At 42.6% G+C, this 17,873-nt stretch overlaps 4 protein-coding genes across 5 annotated transcripts in view; all 4 read left to right on the top strand.

Moving 5' to 3' along the window:
- The window catches only part of LOC121188170 (protocadherin gamma-A4-like), a 205,088-nt gene that overhangs the window by 32,208 nt on the left and 155,007 nt on the right, over nucleotides 1–17,873 (top strand). The gene's annotated exons all lie outside the window — the stretch shown is intronic.
- LOC121188184 (protocadherin gamma-A10) lies at nucleotides 3,705–6,173 on the top strand. Its single transcript, XM_041047796.1, has one exon. It carries the CDS (start codon nucleotides 3,705–3,707, stop codon nucleotides 6,171–6,173), a length of 2,469 nt encoding a protein of 822 aa, XP_040903730.1.
- LOC121188876 (protocadherin beta-16-like) lies at nucleotides 11,430–13,853 on the top strand. Its single transcript, XM_041048823.1, has one exon. The coding sequence runs from the start codon at nucleotides 11,430–11,432 to the stop codon at nucleotides 13,851–13,853; it is 2,424 nt and encodes an 807-aa protein (XP_040904757.1).
- LOC121188172 (protocadherin beta-16-like) lies at nucleotides 14,803–17,256 on the top strand. Its single transcript, XM_041047784.1, has one exon. It carries the CDS (start codon nucleotides 14,803–14,805, stop codon nucleotides 17,254–17,256), a length of 2,454 nt encoding a protein of 817 aa, XP_040903718.1.

Here is a 17,873-nt window from a genome sequence, read left to right on the forward strand (position 1 = left end):
AGGGGAGCTCGTTTTGTGATAGAGGAGGCGCACGATGCGGATGTAGGCCAAAATTCAGTCCAACACTACAGCCTTAAGAAGAACGATAATTTCATTTTGGCCGCTAATGGAAACACAATAGAGCTTGTTCTTGATAAAGAGCTTGATCGCGAGAAACAAGCGGAAATTAATTTGCTCCTCACAGCTCTAGATGGAGGCTCTCCTCAGAGATCAGGTACCGTAGTGATACACGTTACTGTGCTGGATACTAATGATAACGCCCCAGTGTTCCGCCAGGCCGTTTATAAAGCCAGTCTGCCTGAAAACTCTCCTCCTGATACTGTAGTGGTCACAGTGAGCGCGACTGATGCAGACGAGGGAGTCAATGGAGATGTGACTTATGACTTTGGTCATGTTACTGAGGATGTGAAGAAGATATTTAGTATTGACCGTAAAGTAGGTGAGATCCGAGTAATTGGAGCTGTTGATTATGAAACTACTACATCGTTTGAAATACGCGTTAAAGCAAAAGATGGGTTAGGGCTTTCATCCTACGCTAAGGTAATAATTTCCATCACTGATGTGAATGACAACGCCCCTGTAATCAATTTGAAATCACTGACCAACCCCATACCTGAGAACGTGTCACCTGGTACAGAGGTGGGCATCATTAACGTGCAGGACAGAGACTCTGAGAATAACAGACAGGTCCGCTGCTCCATTCAGCAAAATGTCCCTTTTAAGTTGGTTCCTTCCATTAAAAACTATTATTCTCTGGTGAGCACAGGACAACTGGACCGTGAAGTGGTGTCTGATTACAACATTACAATCACTGCCACTGACGAGGGCTCTCCACCTCTGTCCTCCTCTAAAAGTGTCCAGTTATCTGTAGCTGACATCAACGACAACCCACCTGTGTTTGAGGAACAGTCGTACAGCGCATATGTGAGTGAGAATAACAAACCTGGCTCCACTTTATGTTCCGTTAGTGCTCGAGACCCCGACTGGAGACAAAATGGTACAGTGATTTATTCTCTGTTATCCGGTGAGGTGAACGGTGCCCCGGTGTCCTCCTATGTGTCAGTGAACGGAGACACGGGGGTGATCCACGCTGTGAGGTCGTTTGATTATGAACAGTTCAGGAGCTTTAAAGTCCAGGTGATGGCCAGAGACAACGGTTCTCCTCCGCTGAGCAGCAACGTGACCGTCAGTGTGTTCATATCGGATGTGAACGACAACTCTCCTCAGATACTGTACCCCGCCCCGGAGGGCAACTCCTTCATGACCGAGCTGGTCCCCAAAGCTGCACACGGAGGCTCTCTAGTGTCCAAAGTGATAGCAGTGGACGCGGACTCCGGCCAGAACGCCTGGTTGTCCTATCATATAGTCAAATCCACTGATCCGGGACTTTTCAGTATTGGTGTCCACAGCGGAGAGATCAGGACACAGCGGGACATTTCTGAATCTGACAGCATGAAACAGAACCTTATTGTGGCAGTGAAAGATAACGGACAGCCCTCTCTGTCTGCCACCTGTTCCATGTATTTACTTATTTCTGATAACTTGGCTGAGGTGCCAGAGCTGAAGGATATTTCTTATGATGAGAAGAATTCCAAACTGACCTCTTACCTGATCATCGCTCTGGTGTCAGTGTCCACCTTTTTCCTGACCTTCATCATCATCATCCTCGGTGTGAGGTTTTGTCGCAGGAGAAAGCCCAGACTGTTGTTTGACGGAGCAGTGGCCATCCCCAGCGCTTATCTCCCTCCTAATTACGCAGACGTTGACGGCACAGGAACTTTACGCAGCACGTACAATTATGACGCCTACCTGACGACAGGTTCTAGAACGAGTGACTTTAAGTTTGTGACGTCATACAATGACAACACACTGCCAGCTGACCAGACTCTGAGGAAAAGTCCAACAGACTTTGCTGATGCATTTGGAGACTCTGATGGTTCTCCAGAGGTAGGGACATGTTTCATATCATCTGTCCCACCTATGTAAAACATGTTCAGAATTGTGTTATTGGCACAAGTACACACACACGGCCAACCCTCCTCTTTTTTTTTCACTTCAGTGGCCTTTATGTCCATCTCGTGTGAACCGGGAGAATATCTCTGATTATTTTTGGCCCGTTTCTCTGTCCTTGGTGCTGAACAGTGATTTTCTGATGCAGTTTTCCATTGTGTTGTCATCTTTTTTGTCTTTGGATTGCCTATGATATGAAACAGCCCAGAGTATTTAGGTTTGCTTCGTTTTAGCAATTTCAACTGAATAAGTCACTGCACACTGGTGTGGTTTCAAAAACTAAATAAATAAAATAAAAGAAATAGAGGAAACATTCACTTTATTTATTTAAAATTATTTTTTCTGTTCAAATGACACGGAGATGCAGTAAAGCTGTTGCAATGACACTGAAGTACATACACTGAATGTTACACAATATGCTGTATATGTTCAGAGGTCCAGCTTATTCTTAACTGCAGTAATTATGTTATCGTACTTGCGGTGTTATTTATTTTATTTTATTTTTTTACAGTTTGCTGTTTATCAGGTTAACCGGCTGCATTGTGAAGCTCTCATATATCCAACACTTTTCATTCAGAGTTCTTTCTGGTCTTTTATACATCAATGAAGGGATACTATGTACATGCTATTGCAAAATGTCTTTGTTAGACTGTTATATATGTAGTAAGAGGATTTAGTTTTAAATTGCTAAAATTTGGTTGTTGACCTCAGATGACTGATATAACTGGCTCAGTCTGATGTTTTGCGGTGAGAAGCTGTTGTGTTGTGTTGGGTTATTTGTACATAGATCAGGTTAGATCAGGTTAGAAAGAAGTCAACTTATGTAATGTTTAGGGTGTGAGAGGTGTGCAGCGATTTTCCCTGCCCTCTGTTTCTTGATTTCAAAGTTGTACATGTTCTGGATGCTGGGTGACTGGGCCCCAGATGTAGACTTAACTTGCCTCTTCTAGCCTGCTTCTCTAGAAACCAAACTGTGATTGATGTACAGAGGACATACTCAGTAATTGCACTGTAGAACTGGAACAACAGCAAAATCTTCCTCAGCAACACAGGAAGTAACTTTTGCTGGAGATTGTAGATCCCAGAAACGTGTTGCTTTCCGTGGCCGACATGGCTCCAGTGATTTGTAATTTGATGCATTTAGTTAAATCATTGTGTCAGAAGGAGAAAAACATGGATGTTATTCATCTTTGCACAACTTGATTTTTGCTGGTCTTATCGTGGACACGTGTGGTAACAAATATCAGCAAATATAATGCATTTGTGTAGTCACATACTGTATACTCTACTGTTGTAATCATCCACTCAGTCTCTGGGTGACGCTCTTTTATAATGTCTGATTCGTGGATGCTATGGCGCGTCTCACCCTATCTGTGTCAGTGGAACTGGAGTATTGGGTTAGAGCCGAGGGCTGTGTGTGCATGCGTGTTTCTGTTTGTGTGGGTGTGTACTGGGGAAAGAAGATGAGAGTGTGTGTGAGTGCGTGAGTGGGTTAGTGTGTGAGAGAGAGAGGCAGAGACAGAGACACAGAGAGAGAGAGAGAGCAGTGGTGAAATCGGGATAGAGAGAGGAATCCAGGCTGACAGCATCCCTAATAGAGCATGATTAACTCAGCCAGAGAAGCAGGGAATCGTTGTATTACAGCAGCATTTTTAGTTCGATATTTATATGTATGTGTTTAGGATTTTGCTATAATGTCGACAGTCCGTTTGCTCCCGAAAGCATGTTTAGTAATGGACCAGCGAATAAACTTAAAATGGTGCCAGCTTTTTTTGTTGCTCATCCTCCTTTTCGATCTTTCCTTTGGAGAAGTCCGTTATTCCCTTCCTGAGGAGATGCAGCGGGGATCGGTTATCGGGAATGTTGCGCGGGATCTGGGGCTGAAAGTGACGGAGCTTGATGCTCGTCGAGCCCGTGTTGTTGCGGAAGGAACAAGCCAGCTGTGTGATCTGGACACTGCGTCAGGCAATCTTTTGATCAGCCAACGGATAGACCGAGAGGAGCTCTGCGCGCAAGCAACTGTCTGCATCCTACAGTATCAGCTCTTACTTGAAGATCCCCTTCAAGCGTACAGCCTCGTTTTGGATATTGCAGATATAAATGACAACAGCCCCGTTTTTGCTGCGGGGGAGATAAATCTAGATTTAGTGGAATCCACCGTTCTAGGGAGGCGCTTTCCTTTGGAGAGCGCGCATGACCCCGATCTGGGTACCAACTCTGTCCGTGAATATAAACTCAGCCCGAACGATCATTTTGCACTGGAAATGAGTACCCAAATAAACGGCAATGCGTATCCGGAACTAGTCCTTAAAAAGCCCCTGGACCGGGAGGCACAAGCTGAACATGTACTGAAAATCAATGGAATTGACGGGGGGAGTCCAGTCCGATCAGGAACTGCTTCCATCCATATCCGTGTCCTGGACGCCAATGATAATGTCCCAGTTTTCAGCCAACGAGTCTACAAAGCCTCTGTGCCAGAGAACTCGGCTGTAGGGACTATCATAGCAACACTGAATGCCACGGACTCAGATGAAGGTGTTTATGGAGCGATAACATACTCTTTCAGTCACCTGTCAGACAAAATGGCGGGAGTTATTGAAATTAACCCTCTGAGTGGGGAGGTACGGGTGGCTGGTCTTATTGACTATGAAGAGGCTAGTACGCACGAGCTGGATGTTCAGGCTAAAGATGGCGGCGGTCAGGCCTCTCACTGCAAACTCATAATTGATGTCATTGACGTAAATGACAATAAACCCGTGATAGAAATAAAGTCAGCCTCTGCTAACGTGGCTGAAAACTCGAAACCAGGGACTATGGTTGCTCTGATTAATATTTACGACCTGGACACAGCAAGCAGCGGGCGCGTCACGTGCACAATCTCAGACAATGTCCCCTTTAAATTTGTATCAGAGGTCAAAAACTACTACATGCTCGTGACTGACGGAATATTAGATAGAGAACTTCAACCGGAGTATAACATCACGGTCATTGCCACCGATGCGGGCTCGCCCTCCCTCTCCAGTGTGAAAGTTCTAACAATCGTGGTTAATGATATAAATGACAACCCCCCGACTTTTACACAGAGCGAGGTCAATGCCAACATTTTGGAAAACCAACCCATTGGCACCTTTGTGATGAAAGTGAAAGCGGAGGACCCCGATGGTGGATCTAATGCTAAAATACTGTACCAAATATCAAAGGACACAACCTCAGAGGTGGCCTCTTTTCTCACCATCAACTCAGAAACAGGGGAACTCTTCACGTTGCGCCTCTTCGATTATGAACAGTCAGTTCACTTCCAGATCAAGGTGACAGCCCGAGATGGAGGAGACCCCACACTCTCCACTACCTGCACCATAAACGTTTTCATTAAGGACCAGAATGACAATGCACCTGTTGTCCTATATCCTCTCCAAACCACTGGGTTCGTGGCTGAAGATATGGTGCCACTGGAGGCGCCCAGAGGATACCTGGTTACTAAAGTGGTAGCTGTGGACGCAGACTCAGGCCATAACGCCTGGCTGTCCTACAGAATAATTAAAGCGACACGGCCTAACCTCTTTGTGATTGATCTGCACTCAGGCGAAATCAGAACAGTGCGAGCTTTCATGGAGGACGATGAACCCAAACAAACCGTTGTCGTTTTAGTTACCGACAACGGGCCGGAATCTCTCTCCGCCACTGCTACAGTCAGCATAGCAATTGGCGACGGTCTGCCCGTTTTAAACCAACTTTTTGAGTTTGCCGATGAATCACAGGACAGCGATAACTTAACGCTCTATTTAATCATCGCTCTGTCAACCGTTTCCTGTCTTTTCCTCCTTTTAATTAGCGGAGTGTTTTATTTTAAGCTCTGCCGGCGTGGTTACGTTTACCGTTCAACAACCACCGCCAGTCTGCCCGTTTTCCCCACGACCTACTGCCCCCCTAGTTTCACAGACTTAAGTCGTTGTGGGACCCTGCTGAAAGATGACCGCTACGATTCCTTCTTGACCACAGGGTCGTGGAGAGGCGATTTTCGCTTTGGCTCAAACACAGACACTGATACGTTGAAGAAAAGAAGCGCAGCCTATCAGAAAAACACTTTAAGGCGCGCCAGTACAGACAGGGTTAGTCTGAAGGTGAGGGCAGGTGCACCGCACCCCTGCTACGTGGTCAAGTGAGAGTCAGCCATACAATATTGTAAAAATATGGTAAAATAATCCCTGTGCAGTTATTTAACTTGGACCTTCTGACTGTCAAATATATTATAATTCCATTATTTTTTTGTCACAGTTGTATAGACGTAGTAGGAAAACACACACTGTTGCTGTGTATGTTTAAAATCTTTACCTTTTTCTATTTAAGTGTTTGGGCATGAATATGTTGTCAGTGCATCAAAATGTTTAGAAATGGTCTTGGAGATTTGCATATTTAACCTCCTCTCTGCCCCCGCGACCTGACCTCGAACAAACAAGGCCGTCTTCACCTTGTACACCATCTATTTTCTGGAATACTTTCGAAAAGAATATCACTGTAGCATGAATAAAATATTCTATCTACATTTTTGTTCGTTTGCAGTTGGTTTGTATCAAAACTGTTTGTTGTAGCTTTAGTCAGGCTTGTTTTGTTTGCCTGCCTTTCTTTATTCTTCCTCTTTTTTTCCCCCAGATTGCTTGGTCACCATGTTTATTTATTTATATTTATTTTTTTCTGATTTATTACATGCAAGTGTGCATTGTTGCCATACTTTAACTAACTGACTTAAAACAGGACATAAAAAGGACATAATGTGCAACACAACTATGAGTCTGTTTCCTTTAAAAGCTCAAACATAAATATTGGATGCTCAGCTGAGAAGAGGAATATATTCACTTTAATAATTACATATGGTTCATGTACCTCATTCCCCTATTTAAAATGAATGGTAGACCTCTCTGACTGGTGAGGGAATGTCGACCTAGCTGTTTATGTTTTGCTTTGTCTGAGGTTTACTTGTGTTTGCCTCTTTTTGTGTTTTTGCGTAACACTTTATACGGTACTCATTGAAATACCTGGAAATTTAAAATTTCAACCCTGGAGTGTTATTGGTGGACATAAGAGGACAAGCTTGTTCTCATTTAAAAAATCCCAGCCCCCCCTTTTTTAAGCTGTCATATCTTGAAACATTCCATTACCCCTTCTCTGCTTGTGATCAGCTCTTTCAGCGGCATACCCTGTGCCACCTACCTTTTGTTGACCACAAGAGATGGTGGAAGGCTCAGTCAAATAATCCCCTGTCTGTCTGTTTATCTGTCTATCTGTTTGTCTCTCTGCCTGTCAGTCTGCCTGACTGCTTGGGAGTCAATATGTCTGAATGCTGGTCTGCCTTTCTTGCTGTCCACTTACATCCTTGCCTATAAGAGGACATTTTTTACTTTTTAAAAAAGTTTCATATTTAGGCTGCAAGTCACATGAATCTACCCCTTTCTTTGAGAGACCTGGAGGTGCCATTTTTAAAGCCTGCGGAAGTTACCATATATGGTTCCCTTCCTCATAAAGGGTTAAAAAGATCTCCTCACGTTTGTTCATAGTTTTTTTTTTTTTTTTTTTTTTTTTTTTTTTTTTGACTCGGAATCCCTTGCAGTTAAGTTTATATAATGCTAAGTTGTCTTTTCAGAAAATGTGTTTGATGAAAAATAAACATGAAGAGATGATTGTGTTCTTCTCCACTGGCCTCATGACCTTTTGCACAGAACTTGGGAAGGACACAAGTGAAGGATAAATTAAAACATATGGTTGTCAACAGTACAAAGCAAATCAAATCAACAAGAAAAATAAAATAGCTTCCTGAGTGTCAGAGTGTCAGACTACACAAATCCATAGAAGAAAGAAAGTTTAAAATTAATAATAAAAATTACTAGTTGTCACAAGTTTGACTGTTTGATGGCCTGCAGACTATCTAATAAGCTGTTTACATTTAATGTTGATCAGCAGGTCATGTGCAATACAGCATGTCTCCCCACAGGTTTCAACAGGTATTTGCAACATGCTTATAAATAAAAGTCAAATGAACCTTCTCTAAACTCTCTTACTTCCCTGCCTTGTATACACAGTTACTGCAAAACATTACTTGTAGATGATTACAATTACAAAATGTTGTAGCTTTTTCTAACCTTTTTTTCCAGCTAATTTGAGAAATTTAGTTTGAATGATAGATCATTGGCCAGTGCCATTGGTCATGCATGCATTAATTTTTACTTTACAATGCGAAAGATGTTGCATTTGAATATGCAGACATCAGTGAGTAAGTAGTGCAATGTGTCAAAATGCATCATATTATATATGACATCTAGCGTCAAGACATAGAAGTTTCCGACACGCAATAGTAAAAAGAAAGAAAGAAAGCAGAAGTACAAACGTGAGGCAAGTTTAAATTCAAATTCATATATTAAATTCATAACAGTATTTTATATCTGTGTGAATGTTAGAAGGTACCAGAGCTGCACTCAGGTCAGTGGTTAGACTCCTATACAACAGCTACATCGAGATGTGTGTTTGTCTGTGTGTTTCTGTGTCGCATAAAGTGTCTGTGTGTGTATTTCTGTCTGCTACTGACTGCATCATGGTAGTGAGGCAGAGAGGTTTTGTCATCAGAAGAATTCCCATGTGAATTCATGTGTGTTTCTCTTGGTGTTATAGCTTCGGGCCCATTTGTGCTCCTAATTTCAGCTGTGGTAGGAGAGGAAAAACAAGCCAAGCTTCATTTTTCTTTTCTTCTTTTTTTTTTTTAATTATTATTATCTGGGTCATAGAAACACTGGTTTAAGCACTGTGGATGACAGGAATGGAGAATGATGGAAAAGTATGTCAACAGGATGGCTGATAGTCATAACGTTCTGTTTTGTTATATAGACACGTGTTGTGCAAAGTAGAGGATGAAATGTTGGAGATCCACTGACACCTTTAAGCTGCATTTCTTTGTGTGTGTTTGTTTATAATATAGAGACAACTGTAACTGTGTAAACATCAAATTCTTGTTTTCCTCAGCCTCTTAAATTTGATGCCACACGACTAGATGATTCTCACATTATTCACCTTTTGTTATAATGTTACAAAATGTCAGTGAATTAAAAAAAGAAAAGCAATTTCACATTCATGACACTGCTCTAAATCACATGATGAAGCCTGGTAAATTAGGCATTTAATGTAATTAAATGGCCAAATACAGACAAACTTTAAAGTGGAAAGTTTCCAAAAAATTTTATTAGAGGTGAGAGCAGCCTTTCTGTGGCAACAGCCCAATGCACCTATGGTGTCTACTGCTAAGTGACACTCAAAGTTAAGTGTCAATTAAACGTGAAAATCATTTTTGGTTTGCTAACAATGTTCTGCAGTGATCAGGGAATGCAGAAGAATGGAAGCTTTGTCTTGGTTGAAAATATTTTGTTTTTATTTACCAAATACAGCAAAGTACTCCTGTTTAATTAAGTGAATATTGGTGTCAGCAGCCCCTGGAGGTTACACAACATCACAGTGTCTACTGTGCCACAAAGTCAAACCCTAACATTTGTCTTTATTTCTCTGGGTATATGTACATATGAATATGACATGGTCTGATTGCATTGTGTTTTCTGGGATTTATCAGGATTCATATTAACTGTTGTTTTTTCTCTCCTTTTTTTTCTTGGTGCACTCCCTGAACGAAACATCCATTTTTATCGAGCAGGTAAGACAATATTCATTTTCCTTTCCCCTTAAATCCCAGTTTTATATTAGTCTAGTCATAGTAGTAGTATATTTTGTGTTACAGCCTCATCAACGCCATATTTAACTCCCACAATCAATAGGAAACACAGCTGACCTAGAATGAGTTTTTATCCATTTTCTATCTCTATTCTTCATGTCTTTTCCTCCATATCTCTCTTTCAACACATACAGAAACTGTGAAACCAAAACGTTATGATTGTTTGTGAGACACATCTCTTCCCAAATGTTGCTTTTGAACTCATATTCATGCAAGACTGAAATTTTAGCAAGCAGTCTTTGTAACACAGGCAGCTATGTTGCTCTTATTCCTTTGTGCTGTGTGATTCTACCCTAGGCTTTAAATAACATGAATATGAATAATCCTGGCTGCTGCTGTGCAGTCACTTCCTGAATAATGCACAATCATGATGCGCAGAATTTTACGCTCTGCGGCTGTGTGTGCTAATACTGTGTGTGTGTGTGTGTGTGTGTGTGTGTGTGTGTGTGTGTGTGTGTGTGTGTGTGTGTGTGTGTGTGTGTGTGTGTGTGTGTGTGTGTGTGTGTGTGTGTGTGGGAGCAAGGGATGATGTTAAGCACTATTGTGACCCATTAAAAAATCAGGCATTTTTACATGTGCAGACATCGTGTTATAGTTACATACAAAAGAAAGATACTGCAGTGAAATCTGCCAGTATTTGTTCATCCTTGTGGTTGAGTGTTGCAGTAGTTTTCATACCAGATGTTAATTCCACTGCTTAAATGTAGGTCACTCGACTTATCAGTTAGATTGGATCAACAGAGAGGAGATTATCTATCTATCTATCTATCTATCTATCTATCTATCTATCTATCTATCTATCTATCTATCTATCTATCTATCTATCTATCTATCTATCTATCTATCTATCTCTCTCTCTCTCTCTCTCTCTCTCTCTCTCTCTCTCTCTCTCTCTCTCTCTCTCTCTCTCTCTCTCTCTCTCTCTCTCTCTCTCTCTATAGTATGTGCCGTTTTACTCTGTGTATGTGTTTTTGTCCGCAGTTTTTTTGTGTTGTTTAAAAAAAAACGAACCAGTTCACTCACTCACATTTGAGACTATGGAGCTGTTACATTAGTTATGTCATTGCTTTCAGCCCCTACCTAACACAATACAAAGTATTCCCGTGCTCACCCACTTGTATTTGATATCTAAACGTTGTGACTGTGACTATGACTATATTGCCTGTATAACCAGACATTGAGAAAACATTTTTTTTTAAATACAAGAATTTTATTAAGTTTTTGTCTTAAAACAGTGGCAGTTTAATCAGACTTCAAATTCTCTTTTGGTCTTTGTGTTCTTCGGTGGATTTTGTTGTTGAAGATGTGCAACATTAAAGCTTAAAGGCAGGAAGGGCTCGTAAAATTTGTGAGCACTAGACCGGACAGACAGTGGAGCACTGGCCCACTGTGGTTGACTGATGTCATTTAACTTAGTCACTGCTGGTGGTGCTGTTGCCTAAGGAGACTACTTGTATAACATCGGCCTTAGAAACAAAGCCACCACCCGTATTTGAAGGAAATAGGCGACGACATTGTGTATATGCAGTGCGCACTAAGGCTTTAGTATGGATGGTCGCATTGTGTGGATTTGATAGAAGACTATACGGGATACGAAGCCTCTCTCCGTATATGCATCTGCGCGTTATTTTGGATCTGATATTCATTGTAGGAAATGGAGAGTCTGAAGAAAAAATGCGCCTCTTTGGACTGGAGAGTCTCCATTTTGCTTTTCTGCCTTGTTGCTGCGGTTAGTGGACAAATTCGTTACTCCATTCCAGAGGAGATGAGGAAAGGGCTGTTTGTCGGAGACATTGCAAAAGACCTGGGCTTGGATGTGAAAAGGTTGGTTTCTGGTCGGGCCCGACTTGTCATCGATGACCAGTATAACCAGTATGTCGTGCTCAACCAGAACAAAGGACATATTATTGTCAACGAAAGAATCGACAGGGAAAAATTATGCGCCAAGAAATCTCCGTGTAGCTTTAGTCTAGAAATTGTCCTAGAAGATCCGCTTGAATTGTTTTCCATTACCATCGAAATACAAGATGTAAACGATCACGCTCCTGCTTTTCCCAAAAAGGAAATTAATTTGGAAATTAGCGAATCGACGCCCACGGGGACTGTCTTCTTGCTTGATAGCGCAGCTGATCCCGACGTAGGAATAAACTCGCTGCAGAGTTACTCTTTAAAAGCAAACGATCATTTTGTTCTCAAACAGCACACTCGACCAGATGGTAGTAAATACGCTGAAATGATGCTTCAGAGCGGTTTGGACCGGGAGAAGCAAAGCGAGCACACGCTCATATTAACGGCTGTAGATGGAGGGGAGCCGCAGAGGTCTGGGACAGTGAGGATACACGTATCGGTTCTGGATGCAAACGACAACGCACCCGTTTTTACGCAGCCTTTGTACAAGGCGTCTGTCTTGGAAAACGTTTTGCCTGGGACAGTTATTGCAAGAGTCAGTGCGGAAGATTTGGACCAAGGTTACAATGGTAACGTGACATATTTTTTCACCCACCTAGAGGAGGATTCCTCCTGCCCTTTCGAAATCAATTCTTACACGGGAGAGGTTAAACTCACCGGCGACATCGATTACGAGGTTTCTCCGAATTACGAAATAAACCTTCAAGCAAAAGATCCATGGGGTGTAGTGGGCGCCAGCAAACTAATTATCGAGATAGCAGATGTTAATGATAACAGCCCAGTAATCACCATGGCTTCATATTCTGGGAAGATTTCAGAGAATTCTCCTCCTGGAACAGTTGTGGCGTTGATTAGTGTCCAAGATAAAGATTCCGGTAAAAATGGACAGGTTCTGTTAAATATAGATGAAAGTCTCCCTTTCAAAATTAAATCATCTCTTAGAAACTATTACACACTGGTCACGGAGCAAAACCTCGACCGAGAAAAGCGTTCCAAGTACAATATAACTCTCACCGCCACAGATGAGGGCGTCCCCGCCTTATCAAGCAGGAAAACAGTGGTTTTAGAAGTTACTGATATTAATGACAACGCACCGGCTTTCAGCCAAAGTGTTTACAGGACTGAGGTGGTGGAGAACAATTCTCCTGGTGTTGCTCTCCTGCAAATCCAAGCAACTGATCCAGATCAGGGTCAGAATGCACGCATATCATATTTTCTTATTGACAGTGAGGTTAATGGTAATCCGGCCTCCTCTTACTTCTCCATTAATACTGAAAGTGGAGAGATTCGGTGTTTGCGTTCACTTGACTATGAACAAGTCAAAGAGTACAACATACGAGTTAAAGCGCAGGATGGAGGCTCACCACCACTAACTAGTAACACAACAGTTATTTTGCTTGTTCAGGACCAGAACGACAACCCTCCTCAGGTTCTGTACCCAGTCCAGACTGGTGGCTCTGTGGTGGCTGAGATGGTGCCTCGTTCAGCAGATGTGGGCTATCTGGTGACTAAAGTGGTGGCTGTTGATGTGGACTCTGGACAGAATGCCTGGCTGTCCTATAAACTGCAGAAAGCCACAGACAGGGCGCTGTTTGAAGTGGGCTTACAGAATGGAGAAATCAGAACTATCCGCCAAGTCAGTGATAAAGATGCAGTCAAACAGAGACTGACTGTTATAGTGGAGGACAACGGGCAGCCCTCTCGTTCAGCTACAGTCATTGTCAACGTGGCGGTGGCGGACAGCTTCCCTGAAGTGCTGTCGGAGTTCACTGACTTTCCACACGACAAGGAGTACAATGACAACCTGACTTTTTACTTAGTGCTGGCTCTGGCTGTAGTTTCCTTCCTCTTCATCACCTGTTTAGTTGTTATTATATCAGTCAAAATCTACAGATGGAGACAGTCTCGCATCCTGTATCACTCCAATCTGCCTGTGATTCCATATTATCCACCACGTTACTCAGACACTTTGGGGACAGGGACTCTCCAACACGTGTACAATTACGAGGTGTGCAGGACGACTGACTCCAGAAAGAGTGACTGTAAGTTCGGCAGAGCTGGTAGTCAGAACGTGCTGATAATGGACCCCAGTTCTACAGGAACGATGCAGCGGATTCAGAGTGAGAAGAGCATCCTGGATGAACCAGACTCTCCTCTAGAGGTCAGTTGAAAATTTAGCTTCGTTTGTGTGTCTTCGTTTATCAGTTTTGTGATTTTTGTCCCTTCGTTTAATTATGTCTAGCTGCATTGTTTTTAAAAAAAAAAACAGACTCTACTCTAGAGGTGAGGTTCAGTGCGCAAAGTGTTTACTAATGCAAACATTGTTTCTGTGAACTGAGATGAAATTGTAGTTACTAACTGACTGTAGTTTAACCGAAAACACGTGAACACGGTTCTGTTCAGCACCTCCCGGTGGACAGCTCCTCTTTAACTGAAAATGCTTTCTGTCTTAAAAACTTTTCATTTTCCCTGATACCTTCTATTTAGAAATACTACCATCTATAAATATTACCACTACTACTACTAATATCACGCATGTCGATTCACTGCTCTCTCGTTTTATTTCTGGTTTTGTTGTTGTTGTTTGGTTTGTTGTTTAACGAGGCAAAGGCTGATGGTATAACACGTTTATCGTTTTGCCAACTGAAGACAGACGTTTGAATCTTAGATATTTGGTGGACGCATTGAAAAACAGTTTTTTCTTTTATTGGTTCATCTCTTTCCTCATTTCCTGAAGAAAACTCACGTGCCCGGGATTAGAATGACCAATCATGAGCGTAGCCTGTTTCCATTGCCAAGTATGTCATTATTATCTGAAACACCAAAGTCATGGTGGTGGATGTTTGGTTATACAAGTTCTATGGTTTTGCCTCTAAGTGACGCTGTTGCCTGGTAAATCATTTCAGCCTCACACATTGTGAGGCAGTCTTATTCCCTCCCCTGTCACTGCGTTTTGCAAGAGGAGATGATCTGCGTCTCATAAGAGCTGGGACTCATCGGATCCACGGTTGATTTAGACCTCTAAGTCTGAATTAAAAGAACCTGGAATATATGCGCTTTCCTCGCTGAGTTGAAATCTTCCTCCCGTTGCTTGTCTTTCTTGAAGATCGCGTTTTCACATGGCATTTAAAGAACATCGTCGAGACAGCGGAGTAAGATGGCGATTGTTTGGGCGATTGCGAGGGGCAGTGTGCCTGCTTATGTTACAGTCTATTTTTCTTATTCACACGGAGGCACAGATCCGGTATTCGATCCCAGAGGAGATGAAGAAAGGGTCCCTTGTCGGCAACGTCGCGCAAGACCTTGGTTTGGATTTGAAAAGGCTGCGTTCTGGTCGGGCCCGTATCGTGACCGGAGAAAACATCCAGTACACCGAGCTGAAGACAGACAAAGGGACCTTAGTCGTGAATGAGAGAATAGACCGAGAGCAGCTTTGCGGAGACGTAACACCGTGCAGCTTCGCCTTTGAGATTTTACTGGAAAATCCCATGGAGCTGCACCCTGTGACCATAGAGGTGTTGGACGTAAACGACAACGCTCCCACTTTTCAAAACAGTCACCTGGAATTTGAAATAAGCGAATCAGCTGCGCTTGGCTCCCGTTTTGTTTTAGAGAGTGCGGACGATGCTGATGTTGGGGGAAACGGTCTTCAGAATTACATTTTAACTCCGAACGACAATTTTGCTTTGAAACAACACGTTAATCCGGACGGGAGCAAATATGCTGAAATGGTGCTTCAGAAGCCATTAGACAGAGAAGAACAGCCACGCCTGTCTCTAAAACTGTTGGCCGTAGACGGCGGAAATCCACAGAGATCGGGTACAGTAAATATAAATGTCAATATCTTAGATATCAATGACAATGCTCCTGTCTTTAATCAATCGCTGTATAAGGCCACTGTGATTGAAAATGCACCAAAAGGCACTCACATTGTTACTGTGAATGCAAGCGACGTAGATAGCGGTTCAAACGGTATAGTAACTTATTTCTTCTCCAAATCAAAAGCAGGAATAGCTGATTTGTTCGACATAGATGAGGCTACAGGGAGAATTTATGTGGCAAAGGAAATCGATTTTGAAAAAGACAAAAAGATTGAGTTCAGGGTTGAAGCTAAAGATCAAGGAGGGCTGACAGATTCGAGCAAAGTTGAAATTGAGGTTATTGATGTAAATGACAACGCTCCGGTCATTAACGTTATGTCATTCACGAGCCCGGTGTCAGAGGACTCCCCTGCCGGTACCACCGTCGGCATAATTAATGTTAAAGATGTTGATTCGGGTGAAAACGGTCAAGTAAGGTGCGCGATCGAAGGCAGTGTTCCTTTTAAAATTAAATCTAACGTGAGGAATTATTATGCGTTACTAACTGATGCCCCATTAGATCGTGAAAATCTGTCAGAGTGTAACATCACTGTTATAGCCTCAGACGCAGGATCGCCTCCACTCTCAACTAAAAGAACCTTTTATCTAAAGGTCTCGGATGTCAATGACAATGCCCCAGTATTTCCACGAGGCTCTTACAGTGCTTTCATTGCAGAGAATAACTCTCCAGGAGTTTCTCTACTGAGTGTTAATGCTAAAGACCCTGATGAAAACCAGAACGCCCGTGTTTCCTATATATTAGAAGAGTGTGAGATTGGTGGATCTCCAGTATCTGGATATGTTTCTGTTAATGCAGAAAACGGAGTCATTCGTGCAGTTCGCTCTTATGATTATGAGCAAATCAAAGAATTGATATTCATAGTTAAAGCGCAGGATGGAGGCTCTCCTCCACTCAGTAGCAATGTGACCGTTAAATTACTGATCCAGGACCAGAACGACAACCCTCCTCAGGTTCTGTACCCAGTCCAGACTGGTGGCTCTGTGGTGGCTGAGATGGTGCCTCGTTCAGCAGATGTGGGCTATCTGGTGACTAAAGTGGTGGCTGTTGATGTGGACTCTGGACAGAATGCCTGGCTGTCCTATAAACTGCAGAAAGCCACAGACAGGGCGCTGTTTGAAGTGGGCTTACAGAATGGAGAAATCAGAACTATCCGCCAAGTCAGTGATAAAGATGCAGTCAAACAGAGACTGACTGTTATAGTGGAGGACAACGGGAAGCCCTCTCGTTCAGCTACAGTCATTGTGAACGTGGCGGTGGCGGACAGCTTCCCTGAAGTGCTGTCGGAGTTCACTGACTTTCCACACGACAAGGAGTACAATGACAACCTGACTTTTTACTTAGTGCTGGCTCTGGCTGTAGTTTCCTTCCTCTTCATCACCTGTTTAGTTGTCATTATATCAGTCAAAATCTACAGATGGAGACAGTCTCGCATCCTGTATCACTCCAATCTGCCTGTGATTCCATATTATCCACCACGATACTCGGACACTTTGGGGACAGGGACTCTCCAACACGTGTACAATTACGAGGTGTGCAGGACGACTGACTCCAGAAAGAGTGACTGTAAGTTCGGCAGAGCTGGTAGTCAGAACGTGCTGATAATGGACCCCAGTTCTACAGGAACGATGCAGCGGATTCAGAATGAGAAGAGCATCCTGGATGAACCAGACTCTCCTCTAGAGGTCAGTTGAAAAATTAGCTTCGTTTGTGTGTCTTCGTTTATCAGTTTTGTGGTTTTTTTCCCTTCGTTTAATTATGTCTAGCTGCATTGTTTAAAAAAAAAAAAAAAAAGAAAAAGAAAATACACGAGCTGTCGCGTTCAGCACCATGGATAGCACCACCTGTTTGGCTCATTCATAAGGATTCTGCTTCTGCAAATCTCTGACCTGTTCCACAGTGGAATGCACAATATGTACATGACAAAGTGTGCATCATGCAGATGAAGTTCATATGTATCAGTGCTTATTTTTCTGAAGTAACTTTCACACTATGCCGTTTTCTACAGTGTTCAAGGCTAACGTTTTATATTCGCTTGATATCCGTTTTTTTTTTAATGATGGAGAGAGCATGGTTCAGATTGAGCTACTAAGAGGTGTTACTAACTTGGTTTTCTCCATTAATGACTACAAATATTAGCGCTGACTAATACCAAGTGACATTCATTACAGTCTGGTGTATTGTAGGCATATTGTACATAAGTTAGATTTCAGTATTTTTTTTTCTTTTTTTTTGTCTTGAACTTAGAATCGGTCGTTTTTACTCCACAGTGTTTTGTATTGTCCACCGAATTAGCCATACATGTTTACCG

Source organism: Toxotes jaculatrix, chromosome 10, assembly GCF_017976425.1.
Source record: "Toxotes jaculatrix isolate fToxJac2 chromosome 10, fToxJac2.pri, whole genome shotgun sequence".
NCBI lineage: Eukaryota > Metazoa > Chordata > Actinopteri > Toxotidae > Toxotes > Toxotes jaculatrix.

Excerpts from the sequence above, each read along its gene's own strand:
- LOC121188876 (XM_041048823.1), top strand. The coding sequence starts at position 11,430 with ATGGAGAGTCTGAAGAAAAAATGCGCCTCTTTGGACTGGAGAGTCTCC.
- LOC121188184 (XM_041047796.1), top strand. The coding sequence starts at position 3,705 with ATGTCGACAGTCCGTTTGCTCCCGAAAGCATGTTTAGTAATGGACCAG.
- LOC121188172 (XM_041047784.1), top strand. The coding sequence starts at position 14,803 with ATGGCATTTAAAGAACATCGTCGAGACAGCGGAGTAAGATGGCGATTG.